Source organism: Anopheles funestus, chromosome 3RL (assembly GCF_943734845.2).
Source record: "Anopheles funestus chromosome 3RL, idAnoFuneDA-416_04, whole genome shotgun sequence".
Taxonomy (NCBI): domain Eukaryota; kingdom Metazoa; phylum Arthropoda; class Insecta; order Diptera; family Culicidae; genus Anopheles; species Anopheles funestus.
This window is the reverse complement of record NC_064599.1, coordinates 637,758-659,466: the sequence shown is the minus strand read 5'-3', so window position 1 is coordinate 659,466 and position 21,709 is coordinate 637,758. Positions and strand designations below refer to the sequence as shown.

Sequence of the window (21,709 nt, the reverse complement as noted above, 5' to 3'; positions counted from 1 at the left end):
TTTGTTATGTTCTTATCATTGTAATAATTTTTCCTAAGCAGCTTCTCAAGTACAGCGATGAAGCGCGATGCAAATATGCAAATTTTATCGTTAATCATTTATTATCATGTGTTCATAGCATGAACAACATACAGAACAAAATTGTACTTTTCTTTTTCAAAGAGCAAATTTTCTTCAGTTTTGCACACTTTTCTCGATTTGAACGTAATAGGAGACTCACAGCCAAAAAGTTCGGATCGGAAAAATGTGTGAATAAATTAGAGTACCCGCGCAATGGTCGTTTTCCCCCACGATCCCCTCTGAAAAGGGATCCACAAAGGGAAAACACAATGAAGGATCATTGCACGGCTCGCCAACTTTCTTCACTTTACTACTACCCCCACCCTCTCAATACCCTAGCTGAAGCTAGCAGTTTTCCGACCACCCCGAACCTACGGTGGGGTGGTGGTGAAGTATGCATATGGAAAAGAGAGGGAAAACATCACTTCGCAACGGCCTTGAAATTCGTTCACTATGGTGACCATATTATTGGAGAGGGAGGAAAGAGGGTGAACAGGTTGTGACGTTATAGCCTGCGTGCGCTTATATATGTGAGTGTGTGTGTGTATGTGTGTTTGTAGCTCGTTTGGCTTCACATCCCGTAACAGTCGATGTCATGTCGCATTGTAGTAGCTGCAGAAAGTAACTGTTAACAATGTCCAAACTACCAGTGCAGGTTGTGCAAACCACGAAAAATCCGCGCCCGGGGTAGAGAAGGGCGGGGGTTTGGAACCGGAAGAACGTAGAGAAGGATATTACATGAGAGGAAGCTGGTGACTACTGGGGTAAATGGTAAAAAGCGAAAGGCCTTGCTGAGATTCAAGACAACAAGAGCCCACTGTCAAAAGGCCGGAGGTGAGAAGCGAGATTTCAAACACGAGCTCACCATCGAGCGAAGGAGATCGTCTTATCTCAGCAATGATGCTGGCGAGAAGCAACAAGTATGCAAATATTGTTTTCCCATTTCTTATACTACACGGGTCTGTCTGGTCCAGCAATTGAAGCACTTTCGTCAACGGCCATGACGCGTTGAAAGGTATCAGATGTTTGGGATTGAGTGTTTTTGACGCACTTTATCGGCTGTAATAACGATTTTTTACAACAACAAAATTCACACAAACACAACGTTAGTGTGAGCACGAATTTGTCAAGAAGCTCAGAATGTTTGCCATTCACTTTTTTTTCTGTACACCCACAAGCAAACACTCAGGGACGTTTCATTCGACCGCGCAAGTCAAGAGAAAACTATACCACGTTGGAGATTTATGTTTCCTCTACCATTCCGGGACACCGGTCTTATAATGGTGTAAGTACACGCACCGTTTAACACATCACACGTTTTCGGGTTTGAAGCTCGACATAATCCTTCGCATATCAACAATAAAAAACATTCGCAAACTAGCAAAAAGACATTAAATTGTATCTTAACAAAAACCACCATCGCGAACTTCTTTGTTTATTCACTTGTTTGCCACTTACCTTTAAATATTTGAACCGCTACGCGGGAAATTTGTCGCCGATCATCGTGAGCACTATTTCCTCATAAAAAAAACAATACATAACATCGACAATCTACTGACTTGCGGCAACTCTCGGCGAAATCTATGACAACACTGTGGCAAGGTCTCTCCTTTGCCTGGCTAGTGTGTACGAACGACAACACCGAATCAAACGCGTTCAACACCCCAGCAGAAGCAGCAGCAGCCAGCTTCTTGTCACTTGTCTTGTTGCCTTGGGGATGCTGTGGAGCTTTGGTTGCTTCGCTGGCGAATTATTCGCAGCATCCTCTTGCGCTCTCGTGCTCGCGTTCGTTCTTCTCACTTTGGTTGCTTCTATGTGTATGAGTGGATGTGTGTATGTGTGTGATTAGCTCAGCACACGCACAACATGTGCACGAAACACTCGCCCGCTTTTCCTCCCCAAAAGCATACACCACCTTCCCTTTTTTTATGTACGTCGTTCTCACTACGTAACAATCTTTGCCTTCGTTCTCTTTCTTGTCTCCACCGTTTAACACGCGTTTGTCTCACTCGCGTGCACGTTGGTAAAGGAAATTTTCTGCTCGAGCAGTTTCATTCCTTTTCCCTTTCGATTTCCAGCTTCGCCACAGTTGCGCTATCAATAATTATCACTTGAGCTGTTTCCTTCCTTCTTCGGCTCCACACTGCCTTCCTTCCATCCAACACACCCTCATTCAGCACTTGCTCACTGTACTTAACGCAAATTTTACTCAGCACCCGGTGCTTCACCAACGCTTCGCGAATGTGCCGCTATGAGCCTTTAGCAGGCTTCTTTTCGTAAGCGAAGGAATCCGCCTAATGTTGCCACCCTCTTTCAAACACCCAACCACGACAGAACACAACAGAAGCACGTCACGCAATCCTCTTCCCGCTTCTTCCACTTTTCTCACACTTGTTATGTTGTTATGCTACCCGCTACGCGATGGTCAAGTGCAACCGGGTGTGTTGTCGTCTCGAATGAAACCATCAATGTAAGATTAGCTAACGATGATGCATGCCCTAGGTGCATCGAACGCAAGAAGGGCTCTTCGTTACACGCAATCTGAGCACATTCTTATCCATCACATAAACAAAACCTCACAATGCTTTGCTGTCAACCTGTATCAGCTGATGATAGACTTTCAACTTCACTATCGGAATTCCACAAATGGTTGTTTTCATTTGCGTTTTTTTTATTCTCGACACCTACGCACTAAAAATGTGTTGTGTGCATGCGCGATTTAACGGTCAAGTGGTATGAAGTCGGTAGATTGAAAATTTGCGGAATTTATTTAGTTCCCTCTTCGCTATCGCAGTAGGCTGGAATTTTCCTACGCACTGGTAGCCAAGGTACTGATATCAGTTCATTATATGACATGTTGTCATCTGACATTAGTGCTCTCCTCTGCCATAGCATTTTTCTTTATTGTTTCCCCATTCATGAAATGAAGATTTTTATTATTCTAAAAATATAATACACAAAAATACCTTCACATCTCATCTCAAGAAAACAAATATTATTGTTAAAAATTCCGAAATAAATAAGATTGACATAAGAGCGCAACCATGACGGCATCTATTGAATTGAGCTATCCAACATATGTTGGTAAACATATCAAAAATAAACACAACAAGACAATGGAAGAGAGCTTACGTTTGCAGTTGGAATTGCGGCAGAAAATCATTGATTCTTTCAAAGTTTTAAACGTCTACAAACCTTTAATCGATGCGTACATAGTGGTAATAACTAATACAATAACATGTGTGTGCATTTTCTCTAAATCTCTCTATCGGTTGCAGGACTTTTTTCACCAAAATCACTGGAACAATTTATCGCCCAGTTGGAGTCACTGTTTCAACAGTGTCCCAATCCACCAACTTCCAGAGCTGCTTTTCTTTGAAACACGGAATCAAGAAACAAACGTGTGGCCTTTAACGTTGCTGGCCCTTCGATCTCTTTTTCGTCGATTGGTACATACCAGAAGTAAACCAAAGGAACTGCTTCAAAGCTCTCCTAGCTGTATGTACCACAAACGACCAGCTTTATTTAAAAAATCGGTCAAATTGAAAAAGCGTCATGAGATTGAACAATTCGCTATCAACTGCTCAAATGAACCATTTGAAAGCTTTTGTGGCACGCTGATTGATATTGGTTCTGGTCAGGGGAACTTAGCTCGTACTCTTACCTACGGGTTCGGGTTTCGTGTCTGTTGTCTTGAGCAAAATGAATCGTTCGTCCAAGCGGCAAGGTAAAGCAAATTGTAAAAAGTGCATACTACGCACAATGTAATACGGTATTAACGGTTGATAATAATGTGCTTTCTTTCAATAGACAAAAGGATGCTGAACTTTGGCGCCGGTTAGCAAAGCTCGATGCATCTTTATGCGGTTCTACCACACATCCCGTCCATCTACATGAGAAGGTCAATCTCGACCACATTGATCCAGTACGTTTCGTGCAACTCATGCGAGATGCACTGAACGTCGAAAAAGAGCAGCAATCGGATGAGTTTAAGTTCGGTATAATCGGTTTGCATCCGTGCGGCGATTTGGGACCATCGTTGCTTCGGCTTTTCCTTGCATGCCCAGAGTGTCGTTTCGTGAAGCTCGTTTGTTGCTGCTATATGAAGCTTTCCTGCGAAAAATCAATCTCGAACGCCGTGACAAACGATTTCGGTTTCCCGCTTAGTGACTTTTGTCGCACGGCTAAACTCGCCTTAAGTTACGAAGCTCGAGAAATTGGATGCCATGCGATTGAGCAATATCGGGACAAGTTGCGGAACGATTATCGTGAACTAAAAGTGCACGCTTATCGAGCTGCTATCGAAAGCATTATAGTACGTATTCGACCTGATTTGAAACATTCCGGACTTAAAGGTGGCATAAAGGCCACGGAAGTTACCTTCGCAGAATACTGTCAACATGCGGTTGCTGGACTGGGGTTCATAATACCGACGAAAGATATCCAATCTGAGGAGACGCAGCTTAATCTCAACCGATGGGAAGAGGTTGTGAAGTTTTATACCCTAAGATTGATGTTTGCACCACTCATAGAAACCATCATCCTATACGACCGTTTACTGTTTCTGCTCGAAAAAGGTACCCCAGAAGCATACCGTTCGTGGCACGAGGTTTTTGTTTTCATTTCAATTCTTTCTACTCACAGGTGCACAGGCTCGAATAGATGTCCTTTTCGATCCATACATTTCCCCGCGGAATCATGCAATCACTGCATATAAATGACTGGAGGCGCCTTATCTATTAGCCTGTTGTTAGTACGGGGCTTTACCTTTAATTATATTTAAATAAACAATTTGTTTCAATATTAAATACTCTGGGATTAGGAAGCTGCATAAGCGACAGAACTGGGATTTACACAATCAGTCCTCAATTTAAGTGTTTTCCGCCAAGTTCATCCTCTAGATCACAGATCGTGCTGTAAATAATGCTACCGTTTGCGCATCAGTACCGTCTAACCCTCTTCGTCGACCATGTTTCTCAGTGGTACTTCGTCTACTCGTGAGGATACCTGTCCGGATCGGAAGCAAATAACGCGCGCCATCAGTATCACCAACAGACTGGTCACGATCAGTGTGCTAACAATGGAAAATATTCCAATCGAACCAGCGGTCAACGCACTTTTCATTCCAGACACACTGGAATAGTGGCCATTGGATGTGTTCTCACCTTCGATGCGAGCGGAATTGGGTGTCGATGTGGATGGTCGTGGTGAAATTAAACGAAACTTGTGCACCATCTGTGGATCTAATTCCGCAACATACACTTCCGAACCATCGTCAGCGACGGCCAGTTCATGTGGGTTGCTGAACGCATGCTTCTGGTTACTCGGCTGAAATCGACCAATTATTTTTCCGCTATCCATCTCCATTATGAATCCACCTACAGGCGCCGCATCGAGATCAAGACCCGGTCCATTAATGGTATACAACAACCCACCGTCCGATGCAATGTACTTCACGCTAAACAATCGATTGCCGATCTCTGGACTGCTGTACTGCGAGTGGAATGTTCCGTTTTTGGTGTGGAAACACTGCACCCGGCCTTGTTCCCGGTCAGCCACACACAACAGGTCACGATCTGGTACCACCGCTAATGCGTGCGGAATAGCAAAGAAATTGGCAGGGACTGGTCCTGGTGCGAGCGTGAACGTTCGTGTCAGTAGGAAGGAATTGCGCCCCCAGGACAGGATGGGAACACCTTCCGGTGTGTATTTTACTATACGACCATTGCAGTAACCATCGGCAACGAAAAACTCACCACTTCTTAGTATCGCGACGGAAGTTGGTTTACAATAGTGATACATGTCGTTGCCCGGTTCGAAACGAGTTCCGAGTGTAAGCACGGGTTCGGTCGTTGAGTGGTTTAGGTTGAACTTGAATACTTGATGCATGGCCACATCCGTGAGCCAGTAGTTCTGCTCGTGATCTATCGCTAATCCGTGTGGCATGTAGAACAGGTTTTCACCCCATTCTTGTAGTAGATCGCCGGAATTGGGACTAAACTTTAACACCGTATGTTGTGATATTGGACCACCTGTTGCTTCTAGATATACGTTCTGCGTGTCGAACGAATTAAACGACCAGACGTGGGATCCCCGATGAAATATGACGACGTTACCGCTACCATCGATGGCCACGGCCGATACCGACCCTAGTTTGCGATCCAAAATTGGCCAACTAGACACGTATGCATAATCTGTAGAAGGGTAAGAACAACTGTTATTTGAATAATCAAAGCTGCTTTGCACCTGTACAGCATTGTAATCGTTACCATGGGCACCGAACCGTGAAATGGTCGAATTATTCCCGTTATTGCTCGAACTCTGTGTTGTTTGAGCCACAGTTTGTGGTCTCCCTTCAACAGTATTCACCAAAATGAGCCAAGCCCCGCTCAAACATAGCACTATTTTGTCCAAGTTAGAAAGATTTTTGCGATGCTTTCTGTACATTATTTTACTGTAGACTGCGACCGTACTCAATCGGAGCTAAAACAAGAAACAACAACCTTATCGGATGACGAATTACACAAGCTACACTGATTTTGATAAGAAAGAACACACACCAAACATATAAACTTAACCTGTAGCACTTAACAGACCAAGTGGGCATGTGAGATAACCGCGATTTGATTCTTGTCGTCATGGATACGGGCACGTACCCAATTGCCGTCAAAAATGTGACCTTACACCAACGTAAAACACCGGTTGTTTCACGCAGATCTGTAGCATTTTCACAGCCAACTAATACTTCCGTGGTCTAATGAACGTTATTTTGTTCGATCGGTTCGACGTCATTCCTGTTTATTCAACTGTTCTTCATGTATCGAACGGAAAGCTGGCCAGCGCACATCAGCAACAAAAGAAGTGTTATTACTGCCGAGTTTCTCGCTTACCTGCTAACGAGATTCTTTGCCATTCCATGCGTTTATAATGCTTAGTTAAAAGATTACGAACTTGATCGTATTGTTTTTTTTCGTCAACGGCCTTGAGCTTCAATCAATCCTGATTGCGGCATGCGGCCCGCGGACCGTAGTTTGGAGACCCCTGCGCTAGTACATTTATTATCCCACATACACGATCGAAAAGCATATCTTAACGAATTACTTGTTAAATTATTCATTGATAAAAATGTAGTTCAAACAGCATTTATTGATCAATTCATCAAATCATTCTTAAAAATCATCAATCATAAATTATGATAACATTCTTCTCCCTTCGATTACTTGCATCTACAGATAAAGCATACACATTGTCTAACGACTCACAATTACATCTCGACTTACTTACTAACATCACACTGCGTTCCACATCCATGCGCTTATCGCTTTCGCTGTACCCTTTTCCAATTGCAATTTTACTTAATCAATACTCCACAAACAATCGGTAGCCTGCACACTTTTATAGCCGAATATTTGGAAACATCGATAGGTCAAACATGGTCTTGATATCTTTAAATCACATACACTCACACAAATAGACGCATATGTAAAAGAGTGACGCACACGACTTGAATTCAGATTAGCATAAACAGTTGGGAAGAATACTTACTAAATAATAAACTTAACGCTAATATCAGAGTTCTGCGCATGCAGAATTTCATCTAGCTTTTTTGAGACACATTCAATGCTCTCGAATTGAACTTGAGAAATATGTAGTTTACGAAAGAGGAGGAGGAGGAGAAGGAGGAGGAGGAAGAAAACGATAACATTAGAACATCACGAGCACTCTGCCATGGTTCTACTCGTACTTGAAAAACAACAATACTGAAGTAAATCACGAATTGGTTCCGAAAGGTGATGGATTCATGGTGGCTGGCACCAATCGTGTGCGTATCTGTGCTCTCTTGTACCTAATGGTTTCTACTGCTAGAAGTATGATTGTTGCTACTATTTAGTTGAAGGAATTTTCTCCAAAAAGTCCAGCGCCAGCACGTACTCGACTTCCTCCAAACATTGTTTTGTGTCCTTCTCAGTGTCACTGTATGAGATGTGTGATGGCCAGCGCATCGATAGTGTCGAAAAAAAGCCGTACAAGTCTTGCAGGGTGTTTATCGACTGGCATGTCAGCATGATGTGCTTACCCTTTGTGGTTTGCGTTTTCTATCAACAAAGACACCAAAAATTAACAAGTAGAACTTTAGGCACAAGCAAGAGTCAACGCTTGACCACTCTTACCGGTGAGTGAGATGTATAGCGAAGATCCATTAGTTGAGATATTCTGGAAACATGAGGTATGAAGGCCATTTTCTTCTCATCGTATCCACCCGATTTATGTAGATTTTCGTTTTGGCTGCTTACGAATGCCCATCGGTACCTGTAACGAAGAAGGGATCATTCAAAAGCCCCTGTAATCCATCGACCGCTGGACAAGCGCGGTACTTACATTTGAAAGTGCGGCAAAATGGTTGCCGGCAACACGCAACCCAACTCGAGTAACTTGGCCGTTTCTAGTTGAACCATTCGCCAGTGCGGATGTCCATAAGAATAAAGTCCGTTGCTTGTGTTCGTGACCCAAGCCGTATCCAATCCCGAGAGCATACGGATGTGTTGACTAAAGCGTTAACCCCAGAAGAGAAAAGAAAGTTGTATCAGAAAGCATTATCGATTACAGAGCGCATAAGTATAATCCCTTTTAACAAAAGGCTAATTCTGATCACATCCATTTTTTCGATTTAATGGACACAAGTGAACACACATGTTCTGTTCTTCTTTTCGATGTACAATAGTCTTTCTTACCTTGATTGAGATCTGTGTTTAGAAGTTGGGCATGATGGTGGTTCAGTATTCAAATGACGAAATACAAACAACCAATGAAGGAACAGTGATTTTTTTTAATTGGTGTGTGTGTGGAAACGATGGAAAAAACAAAGAGAAAATGCGTATATTTAGTCATCAATCAGTAGTGAACTGTACACCTATGAGAAAACCAAAACTGCAGACAAAGCTAATCCCGTCTGCATGCTAAAAACAACAGCAACAAACACCCAAAGTGTCAAGAAAATAGAAAGAAATTGAAAATGGATAATCAAAGCGTGAAGAATAGAAAGTACCGAAAAGAAGGGTTTATACTACAATATACGTAGGAGGTTGTGGGGTTAACAACAAAAAGACCAGTGAAAGAAAAGTAGTTCTGTTCAAGTTGTGCCGATCAAATTAGTTTATGAAAATGCTATCATACCTAAATTCTTCCGTATCCGTCATAAGCTCCTGTTCAATCGATAGAAACACTTGGACCATTTCTGCGATGATGATTGGCCAAAGGCTGGTCACATGATCGGCTGACATTCGCAGCAGCAGCACTCGGAAGCACAAGAAAACAGCCGATTGGATTAACGGCACTACTTGGGGTAGACGCAAACTGTTAGCAAGTTGTTCTGAAAGCAAACACAGTGAAATTATTCCACACATACTTTTACTAATAAAGATCGCAAATAGTAAGTACCTTGAATCTCCGGCATATATTTATGGTACTGATCTACTTCGCTGCAGAAAATGATAAAAGCAAGCCGCTTCAGCAACAACGCGCGCTGCTCATATTCCTGCTCCTTGGACGTAAATATATTCAATGTTCCGGTTTGCGCTAATGGTAAACGATCTGTGGATACGAAACTTTCGAATTAACTTTCGATGGTTCCTTCTATGGCACGAGTCCACTTACTCATAAGATCTCTAAAGGTAGTATTATCACAGGTCATTAAACTATCCAGAATAGTTTTCCAGTACGGCAAACAGCGGCTATCCATTTGAAAGAATGCAGTATCCAACAGCAAATCAAGCGCATCCTTTCGCCAAGCTTTTCGAATGTACTGCAAGACAACAAACGCATGTAAATTTACGGTATGTGATAATTTAGTCCAGTCTTTAGAATCATAATCACCTGGTATGTGCTTAAGCTGGCCAGCAGATTCGAGCAGGCGTGAAATGTCGGAATGTTTTTCACGGTGTGCGTTTTAAGGTAAGGCACGATATTGTACATTACACCGGTAACGATAGTCGTCACTTTATCCTTTTCCTGCGAGCTGAACGCAACGTCAAGTAACGATGCTAGAATGGTGGCCAGAATCGACTGTGCCTGTATCGAGTAGTGCTGATTCGAAGGCATCAACAGACCATCCTTTCCTGTGCTCTCGATTGAACTAAATTCCTCTTTCACCGACAGGTTGCGCCTCAGCCAGGTTGTCTGTTCGAGGCAGGAACCGGCTACATTCGACACCGCTTCCACCAAACGTGAAGTCACGTCGTGTAAGTCCCGAAGGTCCTTCTTGTCCGAGAACGGCATCGTCGGGCATCGCTGCACAAACTCGTTCAGTATGGAAAGTGCTACAAACTGTGCCGTTATTTGCAGTCCCAGGCAGTCCTTTAATAACGCGTACAACGAACTCCAGCAGTCAGTGTACTGCGCAGGTGAAACACCGGATATTAGGAAAAAGTATAACAGTTCCAGTGCGCTCACTTCCAGATTTAGGCCCACCGGCGGTTGATAGATCGCGGGTGGGCTTTTAATGACCTGATGCATCGTTTGTATAAAGGAATCCACCGACATGATACGTATACCAGTGATCAACTTCACCAATAGAAGTTGGTTATCGCTCGCTTGAGGTAGCGCTTTTGACATAATGTCAAAGAAATCCACGTCGGCAGCTTCATTTCCCGTTGCTTCACTTGCAGTTGACGCCTTACCCGAAAAATCATTATTACTACGCTCATACCAAGCAACAGCAATCGCGGTCAGGAAGTTAGTGCCATAGTGCATTGAGATAGGACTCAGGAATTCCAACAGCTGATGCTTTCCTCTCCGAAAATCGCTGATGGTCGTCTCCCAGAGCGTGGCGATAGTGATAATAATACGAGGTAGGTGACTTAAAATAGCCGCTTTTGCCACTTCTTGGTGGTTCTTCTTCACCTGTTGATTTATGCCACCGCTCAGCAACGAAGAAGAGTAGGACAGAAACACATTCATTATATTGTTAATGATCTGTCCGGATTGGTTTGCCGTTGCGGAAGTTAAGCCGTTATTCGATCCCGTGGATGCATTGAACATGCTAGCGAGTGAAATTTGTTGCGAACTATCTAACAGGCAGTAGTGGGCAAGAACTGTGATTGCTTCAAGCTGCGAGACGATGTAGTCGATCGATTGTACAAGGATGCGCTCGCGCCTAGTCACCCTGTCCAGGTTATTGCAGAGCTGATGAATCACGCTGATCACGATGTTTGTGAGGTTGCCGGGCGGTAGACAAGTCAGGCAGGCCGTTATCATATCGGTCCAGTTCTTGTGCACGTGCTGCAATCGATCGCATGCGAGCGCAGACAAAATCGTGGACAGGAACATGGGTTGTTGCGCGAGCAATAAGTTGGGTGTATAGCGGTACGTACGCTTTGTTTCCGGTGCAACCTTAGTTGGAGAAGTACTTGAAGAGGTGACAGCACCACTCTTACTGCTCGTCGTTGAACTTCCCACAATATTGGGTGTTCCAGATGTTCCCGATACTGCACTTCCCTCCACACCGTCCGTACGTTGCAACATGATCTCATGCTCCAGTTTCAACAATGCTAGCAGCAAGCGAAGAAGCTCGATTTGGTATGCCTCTGCATTTTGACGCGTGCTTTCCGGATCACTGTACCGAAGCACCTCATCCGCAGGGCAAGTATAGCCGCCGGGGCTAGAGAAATAGTTCACCGAGGACGCCAAACAATAGAGCACAACCTTCTGCACCTTACACTTGTCCAGCAGGTCCGCAACGTAGTTGGCGAGATTTTTGCCCACGTCCCGTACCACTGCCAATAACTCACCGAAAATCGTGGTCATCAGCTCAATACACTCAAGCTGAATCTTGGCGTTCGTATTAAAATCGTCACGTGACGGTTGCCTTCCTTTGCCATCCCTGCCCTGATCGGTCTGATAGCTGCGCGTATAGTACAGCAGTACGGTGAGTATCACCTCTAGATACATGCTTCCACGGTACAAATTCTGATGCTCCGAGTCGTCTCGGGCCTCCGTAAAGCCCTTGCCAAAGATATTGCGCCGGTGACGTAGAAGCAACGATTTGATTTGCCCACTTGAGACGGAGGTCGTCACCGAGAGGCATAAAAAGAAGCGAGCATCATTCGTGAGAATATTGCGCAGTGTTTCGATCATATACAGGACCTGCTTCGTATTGAACACAGACTCGTACACAAGAAAGTGTGTATGGAAAGGGTACAGTTTATTTCCATTGCGCCAGCTCTTGATGCGAGTGAACGTCACTTTCGGAGCTGCCTTTTCTTCTTCGCTGCCAGCCGAGCCTTCAGCGAATGCACTGGTGGTAGTCGTCGTAGTCATAGTGATACTTCCATCCTCGTTTGTAATTTCATCAGTGGTGATTGTTCCATTCGCCGACGGAGATAATCCGTTTGTCAACGTATAGGAGGAACCGGAAAGCAGCGAGTCCTCCCCAGCGCCAGAGAGGTTTCCCGATGAGATGAGGTATGTTTTACGATTGCGAAAACGATCACTTGATTTGCTAATGAAATCCACTATTGGGCCATCTTCGACGTATCGTTTGATCGGTTCATTATCTATATATCCCTCCGAGCCTCGGAGTCTACTGTTTCGTTGCTTCCCTCGTGTATGTCCTGGAAAGTCCGGCTCACTATCATTCGTATCATCAAGATCGGACGTTGAACGGTGGAATTCCTTCTTCCCGAACTGGGACGATCCTCCTGGTGTGGCAAGAGAACTCGGTTCCGAAATACCGCTATCCATATCGACGGCTGCTAAAAGTCCCATCGAATTAGACCGATTTCTCATTGAAGTGGCTTTTGTGGGTAATTGGTCTGATTCTAGTGGATTGATAATCACCGAAATCTTTCCGTATTGTCCTCCGTCGTCTCCCTGCTCTGATGGTAAACCACCCACCTGCTGCACCTTCTTTCCAACACTTTCGTTCGTTACATAGTTGGACAAAATCAGGTGTCCACCAGTTCCGGGATTGCCAGAGCGTCCAGCATCACCTCCCTTGGAATTGCCGCTGCCTCCTCCACCAATGGAGACGCCAAATATCTTTTTCTGAATTGATCTGATGGGACTTCGCTTCTTGCCCAAACCAGCAGTTGGATCCATATGGTACCGTATCTGACCATCTTCCGAGCTGACCGCAAAGCAAGTTTGATTTAACTGCACGTCTGCATCGGTGAGTAACTCCTTCTCCCACTCACTTACAGATCCACCATTCGTAGTACTATCATCCAGCTCTGATCCTGCTCCTGTTCCTTTTAACCGCTTTGGACAGAAGATACTTAAACGCTTCGTGCTTTCGTTTAACAAAATTTTCAAGAGCAACTTCAATATACGTCCTATATCGCCACGCACTAGTGCCTCTCGCAGCCAATTAGCCGTCTTCACCTGAATCGAAACATTCCTAGGTAAGGTGAGCGAATCTAGTACCAAAAATAACAGCTTCTCAAACTCGTTTCCGTGGTAGGTGTCGCGACCAAGCTTCCACAGCAATTGAAATTTGCGAAAACCTTCTGAATCGATTTTCAATTCTGTTTTCGCTAATACCGGAATTTGCCAAAGAGCGTGCAGTGCTGACGGATCGCGACGTCGCACGGTGCGCTCCATCACACCTCGGTAGTGATCTTCAGCAGTTTCATCATCGTCAAACAAGGTTTGGGGTACGAGTAATCGATCAATTATAACATGTTCCGTAAACCGACTATCAAGACAGTTGTGTATACGGTACAATAGTTGGCTTATGATGCGTGCCTCTGGTCGAGACGCTTCGAGATAATCCCAAAGCATCGTGGTCAGCACCTGAAACACTTTGGTACGCCTCTCCAAACAGTTAACGTGTGATAGCTTCAGCAATGGCATCATAAGCACGATCGTTTTGCCATTGCTAGCCTCCTTGGACGATTTCTTTCCGTTCGTTCGGAGTAAGCCAATCATGTCGATCAACGTTTGTGCAGCAGAGAGCTGTGTATCCAGGTCGCTAACGAAGATTGCTAGCACGGTAAGTGCCTTAAGCCAACCTGGCACGTCATCCAAATGTTCCGTGTTTCCACCCTCGTTTCGGTAGCTTGGAAACGAAGACATTTCCGTAAGAACGTTGCAGGCCAACTTGAGAGCATTTCTTAACGATTCACAGACGGGTGTGTGTGAGACTCGGAATAATTTTTCATTGCCTCGCACCAGCTGCGCTATTTCGTAATCCTGCTTTCGGTTCATCTCTCGAACTGGGACTTTGGCAGCAGATGCATCCGATCGTCGCTCCACCGACTGTGCCAGCATTGCGCTAAGTTTAACTCTCGAAGACTGTGCATTTGTCAAAAGTGTTTCAAACACTTCATTCAGTTCGCACATTAGTGTATTAATAACAATCAAATCCTGATCGCTCGAAGATATCGTACTCGCCGCGGGGTCATTTACATTCAGAATAACATTCTCCTGCAGACTCACATGTTCACCACACGAACTGTCCACGTGAGATAACAGCCTGCGGCATATGTAAAGTTCGAAAAAGGACACATACTGTCGTATACAGCGATCCAAGATGGGACAGTCGGGTAACTGAGCTACTGTGGACCCACCTGCAGCAGCAGCAGCAGCAGCAATACCTCCGTTTTCTGAGGGAACCTGTATGATGATCCCTTTCCCCATGCAGGAATCTTCTGCTCCACTGCCGATACTGCTCCGACTTCGACAACTATTTGAATTGCTGTTACAACTGCTACTGCTACTACTGCTTGTGCTACTACTGCTGCTACAGCTATACCGCTTCCGTACTTCGGTTGAATCATCTTCTGTACTACTAGCCAACTCGTTTCCATTGACTCCGATGTCATTTTCTAAGTTCGGTGTGGAACTCGCGCCACTTATCTTTATTTCCGATTCCGTGTGGTTGATCTTCGTTTTACTTCCCTTCAGTGAACCCTCCCGGCTGGAATTGAGCTCGCTCAGCTTAGTGTATGACTTGGATTTTTTGCTCTTTTTACTGTATTTTCCGCTTCCTGGACCAGATCCTCCTCCGCTGCCCTTTTTGTGCAATCCCTGACTCGAGCTGGATCGCTGAAATGTACCATTTTCCAACACTTGCAGTGAGGTTTCGTGTATTTTAGAATCACTGCTACTCTTCTCGAGATTGTTGCATTCTTTCGTTCCGTCACCCTGCAATCCGGTGACATTATGAGGGGTAGAGTTGGTGCTTCTGTTTAATGTTAAATCGAAAACCTTTTCCGACATGATCATGGGTTGGATTTTGGAGACTATTTTCACTAGCAACCGCAACGACGAGGCTACTTCAATCGAGTGCATATTGTTCTCGTACATGGTGAGCATGGAGATAAGCGAAAGTAGGAACTTGGGCAAATGGACGCGCGTTGTCTCGTTGTACATCTCCAGCGAGAGCGTTTCCAATAGGAACTCTGTCAAATGGCACACCTCCACTGTGGTAGCTGTACCTGAATCGATCCGTATCGGTTCCGTGTCGGTTCTTTGCCGTTCTGTCCGAATTGCGGCTTCACGATACAACCGTGCCATATAATTCCATATGTACGCTGGATCGAACGTCGAGAACAACAAATTGGCCGACTTTTGAACCTCAAGATTACCATTACAGAGCGATATTGCACGGATAATGTCACAGAGAAGATCGTCGAGAATACGTAAACCGATTTCTGCCTTGTCAAGCAACGAAATCAGTATCCTATACGGACTAAGATCAACTGGGGTGTGTGTTATGCTCTCCTTCAGGATCATCTTAAACGCGGCTATTAAGCGGTTTTTTGCGTGTCGCTCGAAATATGTGTTCGGATCGTACGGTTCGGAGGAATTCGCCGTCGAAGCTGAAGCAGCCGTTCCCACTGCTATTGTCCCTTGCATATGTTTGCCCATGCTAGTGTCGGCTCCGAGCAGCCAAGAGTATAGACGCCGGTTTAAGGACATGTCTCGTCGTAGAATCGTTTTGAGAGCCGTTTTGACCAGTCGCGTAGTGTACATCTCGGACAGCAATGGATCGTGCATTGGAAAGGCCAACAGTAGAAACTCGAGCGTATTTCGCTGCACCAATATAACAGTGTCATTTAGACAACTGCACAACCCATTCACCATCAGCTCCGCACTGCTGCCCATTAGTTCTCGTTGAACTGCACATGGCAACTTCTTGTCGTAGTGTTCCAGCACGTACGTAATAGCCGGCAATCGTACGGACGCATTTGTTACAATACACTCCCATAGACAGGTGTAGAAACATTCCAGCTGCACAGCTGTGCACACTTTATCCAGTAGCTGGTTCGTACGCTCAAAGTGATCCTGACCGGCTTCAAGTCCTGGAAACACTCCACTCAGAAACCCGCTCAATGCGGGTCGCAGCTTCTCGCCGAGCGGTACGAAGTACTTCTCGTAGATGGAAAGCAAAGTCGGCCGAACGTTCATTGCCGAGTAGCCCAACAGCGGAAACAATCCAGCACTGTAAATGAACAGCTCGGAGGCGAGCCTTTCCACGCCGATGTTGCTGAAGATGACGTCGTACGACTCCAGTGCTTTCAGATGCACGCCGGAAGGTAGCGCTGGATGCATGCATTGTGCCAAGCGCTTTGAAATTTTGATCCGCCGCGGAATTATTTGAAACTGTGCGTTGGAGGAGATCACTTTGTTGAGTTTGCCGAGCGCCGAGATCAGATCGGCCCATTCACTGGAATATTCGAAGTTTTTCAGCGCCTTATCTATGTTCGAGATGTACACGCGATACTTTTGTTGTTTCATCAGATCATACTCCTCCATCAGCCCGGAACCCGTTGCGCTGTCCATGGTTAACTGAGTCTTGGAATTTCCAGTTTTTGTTGTGCTTGCAGAAGCTAAAAATACAAAGCGAAAAAACAACTTTCAGAACTTCTGAACAAACAACATAACAGTGCCGTCACGAATACGAGACTGTTTGTTTTAACAGGTCCCACTAGGCAAACATTTGCTGCAGAAAACATAGCACGCATATAGTTCCGCCACATGTTGCATAGCATTTGAGGACAAATGCTGATAACACTACGGCTAAAACCGGTCACACTAGGAAGCTTCGGCAATGTGTGAATCCCCACAGAAGATATCAATCGGTTGGGCCCGGTTTGAATGTTCAGCAAAAGATACCAATGTGTGTTCTGTGTGAAGATGAAAAGCACACGCAACCAACTAACATATTGACTTGAAGAAAGAAAGATAAGCCGCGTGAATGGCACGGATTCAACAAGAAGACAAATCAGCTAGAAGCAGAGATACACGGCCTTCCACCGTCTTCGACAGGTAAACAACATATTTCTTCGGTTTATAGATAAATGAACTGCAGACACAAACTAAGTGAACTGGTGTGAATATTCGAAGACGTGCTGGTCAAGGTTGCTGGTCCTAATGTTGATCTATTTAACGGACAACTTCAAGGTGCACCGTCTATCCCTTTTATAACGCACCTTGCTTTTTCTTGCTGCGTGTTTTCATCGTATTATTTTAGGAGTGTTCCACTAACTCCAGCAAGAACACATCCGAGTAACCTGAGGTTACAAAATTCGCCTTTGCTATATGCTACTTCCAACACGGCACACTACGCAGTGCTCGGTTGCTAGATGACGACGACCGCGACGACTTGCTGCTAATAAGCGACAACGACCCCCTCCATCATCAATGTGGTAGATCCACATCGCACAGGGTCGCACACAACAGCAGCATAGCAAAAGGTGATTTACACTAAACCATTGTGTAGGGGCAATGTGAGTGCTAGTTGATGCAATTTTCGTGTGATTCAACCAAACCTATGGCACCGCTCTACGGAGTAGGAGGGCAGAGAGGACGGTTGGAAATACCTATGCCTTTGTATTTGCGTTATACGCGTTGTCGAACAATTCTGATAAGAGTAGGCCGGAACGGGTCGAAAATTTCGATAATGGGCCGTCGTCTCCACCATGATAGAACAAACAAACGGCACTTTGCCCTGACTCATCTAATGCACCGTGTGGCAAGAACCCTGCTCGAATTCTAAAGCGATGTTACGAGTACAGTACCGTAGTTAAGGATGTTTGCTCCTTTAAGAAATCAGAGCAAACAGTAGTGAAAACCCATACAGTACAGTTATCTGATGCGTGTGCGGGGGAGAACACCCCAATCGAATTACGAACACCCCCAACTAGCTGCCATAACACATTTTCCGGTCTCTTCGCTAGAAAATTTTTGCGTAGTTATGTGCATTACTACTACTACTACTACTATTGTTGCCGTGGTGGTTATTGCCGTTGGCTTGGGTTGGTTCCATGTAAGCCATATAGTGTTGCATCCGTTATCCATAAGCCCCGGGAGCTCCATTGACTTACGTGTGTTTCGTCTTCACACTGCTCTCATGTGCCCGTTTCTACAACGCACCCCCTTTTTGAAACAGCTGGCCAACCACACTAGTTCAGCTAACATATAGCGCTCTCCCACCACCAGCATAAGCTCTTTCGCGCACTTGATCTATTTCTTTGTGTGATCCACTTTGCTGCTCGTACTGCTGATACTTGTTTCGTGCATCGTAATCTCTTGAGGATTTTCTTTGGTTTTCCAAAAACTCACTCTCACCACACACACACACAACCACTATGAATCTTCCAGAACAACATATCCGTTGCGAGACACCCGTTTGTATATAGCGAAACAGTTTTCCTATGCGAAACCGCAGACGAAATGATTTGTGTTGGGAAAAAATCGATGATGTCAACGTCTCGCTGCAGCAGATAAACAAGGTTTCGCGCGTTTGACAGCTCACAGAACAATCACAGTGTCACACTTTCGCGGAACAAGAAACAATTGCTGCTGACCTTTTTGAAGCATAAGGGCAACCGTCTTGGGTACGAAACTGCACTCACGGTCCACGCATCTGTTTCGTTGCGCTCGCACAATTGCCTTTGTTGACCTCCAGCGAGTGTGTATTGCTATTTACGTTTTTTGTTCTTGTTTTCCTATTGACACGACACGTCAAAAGCTCCGCTCGGAGTGACGTTCCCAAAACAAACCCAACTGTCAATCGGAGACTGCATTTCAAGCTTCCCTTGGCGAAATGCCAGAAAAGCTCTACACAGAGTGGGGTGCAAGTCGAAGGAAGCCCACCAAATGTCATCAAGTGCAGAAAAAAAGGATAATGCGAGGGTTGAAAACACAACTCTGAAACTCTCGCTGGCAAAGCATTCGTTTACGGTAATCTAATAGACGAAGGAGAAATTGCAGTGCCGTTCCAGATAATGGTGAAGCGCATCTAGGACACGTTTGGATAAGGAGTGTGTCTGTGCAAGTGTTTGTGTGGTGGCCCGCAGACGGTTTGGGAGGATTTCGCAGGAAAGGAGGCCACACGCGAGCCGATTATGAAACTAGGTCTCGTAGGTCCTGAAGACTTGCGAGCAGCGTGAACATCGGCACCAGACGGGTGGTTCGTAGAATCGCAACGGGAAAGCTCTGGCTATCTTCGATTGGTGGCAACGACGTCGACGGTGGTGGCGGTGGTGGCTCGCGCTGCCACGGATCGGTCAGATAGGCATGAACAAGGCGCTACTGGTGTTTATTGTGGCCAGCGGGTTTCTACTGTTTATCTATGCCAACAGTAGCGTCTTCAATCGGCATCTGGTGCAGAAGGATACCCCGGAACGGCTGGCAGCGGCGGCAGCTCTGGTGCACAGTAATCACCATCACCAGCATAAGCCCCATGAAGGAAAGCACCGAAACGGTACGGGAAGTGAAGACGGTATCAGTGACCAATTGGCAAGCAAGCTGAAACGCGTAAAGTACGTCTCGAAGGGTACTAACGATACCGAGTACAACATCTTCCTCATTTACACAAAGGAAAGCCAAAATCAGATTCTGCACAGTCAGTTGGAATTATTTCTTCGCAGTCTCCTCAAATATAGCACGATCGAGCTTCACCTGCACATCATCACAGACGAGCAGAGCGAACGATCGGCGGAAGAGCTGATCAAGCAGCAGATCGAACGATTTCATAGAACTGCATTCTACACGCTGTATGATGTTCGGGACTGTGCGGAGAAGATTAGCGACATCGTGCATGGGATGATGCCACTGTTCAACTATCGTTCCGGAAGCTATTACAGTGATGCCTTATTTCTGTTGTCGCTTGGCTTGCATCGCATCGTCGATCGGAACATGCGCCGAGCGATTTTGATAGATTGTGACGTCGTGTTCCGTGCTTCCATTAAGGAGTTGTTCGATCAGTTCGAGTTATTCGCACCTGATCAGTTGTTTGGATTGGCTCCCGAGTTGACGCCCGTGTATCGGCATGTTCTTTCTCGGTACCGGATGAACAATCCGCAGACAATCTTCGGTAGTCCGTACTATCTGGACAAACTGGCCCCGCCAACAGACGTTTTGTCGCCAACTACCAATGATGCATTGCGCAGCAAGAAAACATCGGCCGATGAAAAGCGAAATCATGGATATCCGGGGCTGAATTCTGGTGTCGTAATGCTGCACCTTGACCGCATTCGACGCTCGCGGCTGTACGAGGAGATCATCAAGGAGTCCACCGTGAAGAACATGGCAGAGAAGTACTCCTTCCAGGGTCATTTGGGCGATCAGGACTTTTACACACTGATGGGGTTCGAGTTTCCCGGACTGATTTACAGATTGGATTGCGTTTGGAATCGCCAGCTATGTACGTGGTGGCGGGAACACGGATACAGTGACATCTTCGATAGCTACTTTCGCTGTGAAGGCACAGTTAAGATATACCACGGTAATTGCAACACGCGGGCACCCGAGTAGGCAATGCTTCATCGAAGATGGTCTGTACATTGTTTTCGCTCTCTATCCTTCTCTTCGAATCCTCCGACTGTATATGTTTATACATTCCAGTTTCCACTGTCCATTCGTTCTTTAACATTCCATATTAGCGTTTCGTTAGCCATAGACTATAGGGAGGAAAGTATGTTGTAGGATTATTTATAACGATCTCAACCCGAAACGACGTCTCTCTGCGCATATTTCGTCAATAGCGCCACATACGACGCAAGGTCGTATTCGGAGTAGATGATTTCTTTTGTTTGCCTTAGACTATTCTGCTAGAACCAGCTCTTCCAGACAGTGTCGATCGATCGTACAACGACGAATGGAGCGATGTTGGAAATTAAGTTTTTAAGAAAAACTAAAAGTTTCCCAACTTTCCCCTTCCGTGCAATAGTTACTTCGTTGTGTGCATTCGTTTTTGTGTTATATTAGATTGTCAATGTTACAGAAATGAGTTTTATTTTTTAAATACAGTTTTAATCTATAGTTTTAGCGCGCCTAGTGCATTTATTAGCTGCCAGTATGAAGGTATTTAAGTGCTAGGGAATTGATAGAGATGGTTTTAACTATTAAAAACCTTACATTTTGTGAGTTAGTAAAGGAAACGAATAAGAATCAAATTAGGTTAGGTCGTACAAAAGATTTGAGGAAGCTTGAACTAAACAAACACGTTGCTGTCAAACACCGGAATCTCTTCATACCGTTTACCGTTGTGGAAACGCGATAGTCAGTTGAAATAGGCGAGCGGCCAGCACATGAAATCCATTTTACATGGCCTAATTAGCTGGACATAATATCGAAACGAAAACGAATAATAAAAACAACCAATTTTCCCTTTTTGATATCATCGTTTATTCGATCAAACACA

At 45.1% G+C, this 21,709-nt stretch overlaps 4 protein-coding genes across 9 annotated transcripts; 2 read left to right on the top strand and 2 right to left on the bottom strand.

Moving 5' to 3' along the window:
• Positions 1-2,752: 2,752 nt before the first annotated feature.
• Positions 2,753-4,821, top strand: LOC125768686 (methyltransferase-like protein 25B). Its single transcript, XM_049436704.1, has 4 exons — positions 2,753-3,278; positions 3,339-3,787; positions 3,871-4,637; positions 4,705-4,821. Exons 1-4 carry the CDS (start codon positions 3,105-3,107, stop codon positions 4,779-4,781), a joined length of 1,467 nt encoding a protein of 488 aa, XP_049292661.1. The 5' UTR covers positions 2,753-3,104; the 3' UTR covers positions 4,782-4,821.
• Positions 4,793-7,148, bottom strand: LOC125768688 (peptidyl-alpha-hydroxyglycine alpha-amidating lyase 1). Of its 3 annotated transcripts, XM_049436708.1 has the most exons (4): positions 6,621-7,148; positions 6,330-6,543; positions 5,226-6,254; positions 5,031-5,134 (listed from the first exon to the last, which is right to left on the bottom strand). In XM_049436708.1, the coding sequence occupies exons 2-4, from the start codon at positions 6,505-6,507 to the stop codon at positions 5,127-5,129; spliced, it is 1,215 nt and encodes a 404-aa protein (XP_049292665.1). In that variant the 5' UTR covers positions 6,508-6,543; positions 6,621-7,148; the 3' UTR covers positions 5,031-5,126. The 3 variants fall into 3 exon arrangements, with proteins under 3 accessions (XP_049292663.1, XP_049292664.1, XP_049292665.1); XM_049436706.1 differs by having other exon boundaries at positions 4,793-6,254; XM_049436707.1 differs by having other exon boundaries at positions 4,793-6,254; positions 6,639-7,148.
• A 38-nt stretch (positions 7,149-7,186) lies between these two features.
• Positions 7,187-18,981, bottom strand: LOC125768677 (protein dopey-1 homolog). Of its 4 annotated transcripts, none has more exons than XM_049436675.1 (9): positions 18,870-18,981; positions 9,934-16,889; positions 9,715-9,862; positions 9,499-9,651; positions 9,235-9,430; positions 8,793-8,804; positions 8,440-8,607; positions 8,232-8,370; positions 7,187-8,156 (listed from the first exon to the last, which is right to left on the bottom strand). In XM_049436675.1, exons 1-9 carry the CDS (start codon positions 18,880-18,882, stop codon positions 7,944-7,946), a joined length of 7,998 nt encoding a protein of 2,665 aa, XP_049292632.1. In that variant the 5' UTR covers positions 18,883-18,981; the 3' UTR covers positions 7,187-7,943. The 4 variants fall into 4 exon arrangements, with proteins under 4 accessions (XP_049292632.1, XP_049292633.1, XP_049292630.1 ...); XM_049436676.1 differs by lacking the exon at positions 18,870-18,981 and adding an exon at positions 18,387-18,860; XM_049436673.1 differs by lacking the exon at positions 18,870-18,981 and adding an exon at positions 17,493-18,380.
• On the top strand, positions 18,948-21,683 carry LOC125768691 (xyloside xylosyltransferase 1). The gene has a single exon (XM_049436711.1). The coding sequence runs from the start codon at positions 19,582-19,584 to the stop codon at positions 20,818-20,820; it is 1,239 nt and encodes a 412-aa protein (XP_049292668.1). The 5' UTR covers positions 18,948-19,581; the 3' UTR covers positions 20,821-21,683.
• Positions 21,684-21,709: the final 26 nt, after the last annotated feature.

Excerpts from the sequence above, each read along its gene's own strand:
- LOC125768686 (XM_049436704.1), top strand. The coding sequence starts at position 3,105 with ATGACGGCATCTATTGAATTGAGCTATCCAACATATGTTGGTAAACAT. Across the intron at positions 3,279-3,338 it reads TAATCGATGCGTACATAGTG|GACTTTTTTCACCAAAATCA; the intron begins GTAATAACTAAT and ends TATCGGTTGCAG. Across the intron at positions 3,788-3,870 it reads TCGTTCGTCCAAGCGGCAAG|ACAAAAGGATGCTGAACTTT; the intron begins GTAAAGCAAATT and ends TTCTTTCAATAG.
- LOC125768688 (XM_049436706.1), bottom strand. The coding sequence starts at position 6,507 with ATGTACAGAAAGCATCGCAAAAATCTTTCTAACTTGGACAAAATAGTG. Across the intron at positions 6,255-6,329 it reads TTCACGGTTCGGTGCCCATG|ATTATGCATACGTGTCTAGT; the intron begins GTAACGATTACA and ends ACCCTTCTACAG.
- LOC125768677 (XM_049436673.1), bottom strand. The coding sequence starts at position 17,520 with ATGAAAACACGCAGCAAGAAAAAGCAAG. Across the intron at positions 16,890-17,492 it reads ACGCAGCAAGAAAAAGCAAG|CTTCTGCAAGCACAACAAAA; the intron begins GTGCGTTATAAA and ends TTGTATTTTTAG. Across the intron at positions 9,431-9,498 it reads ATATATGCCGGAGATTCAAG|AACAACTTGCTAACAGTTTG; the intron begins GTACTTACTATT and ends GTTTGCTTTCAG.
- LOC125768691 (XM_049436711.1), top strand. The coding sequence starts at position 19,582 with ATGAACAAGGCGCTACTGGTGTTTATTGTGGCCAGCGGGTTTCTACTG.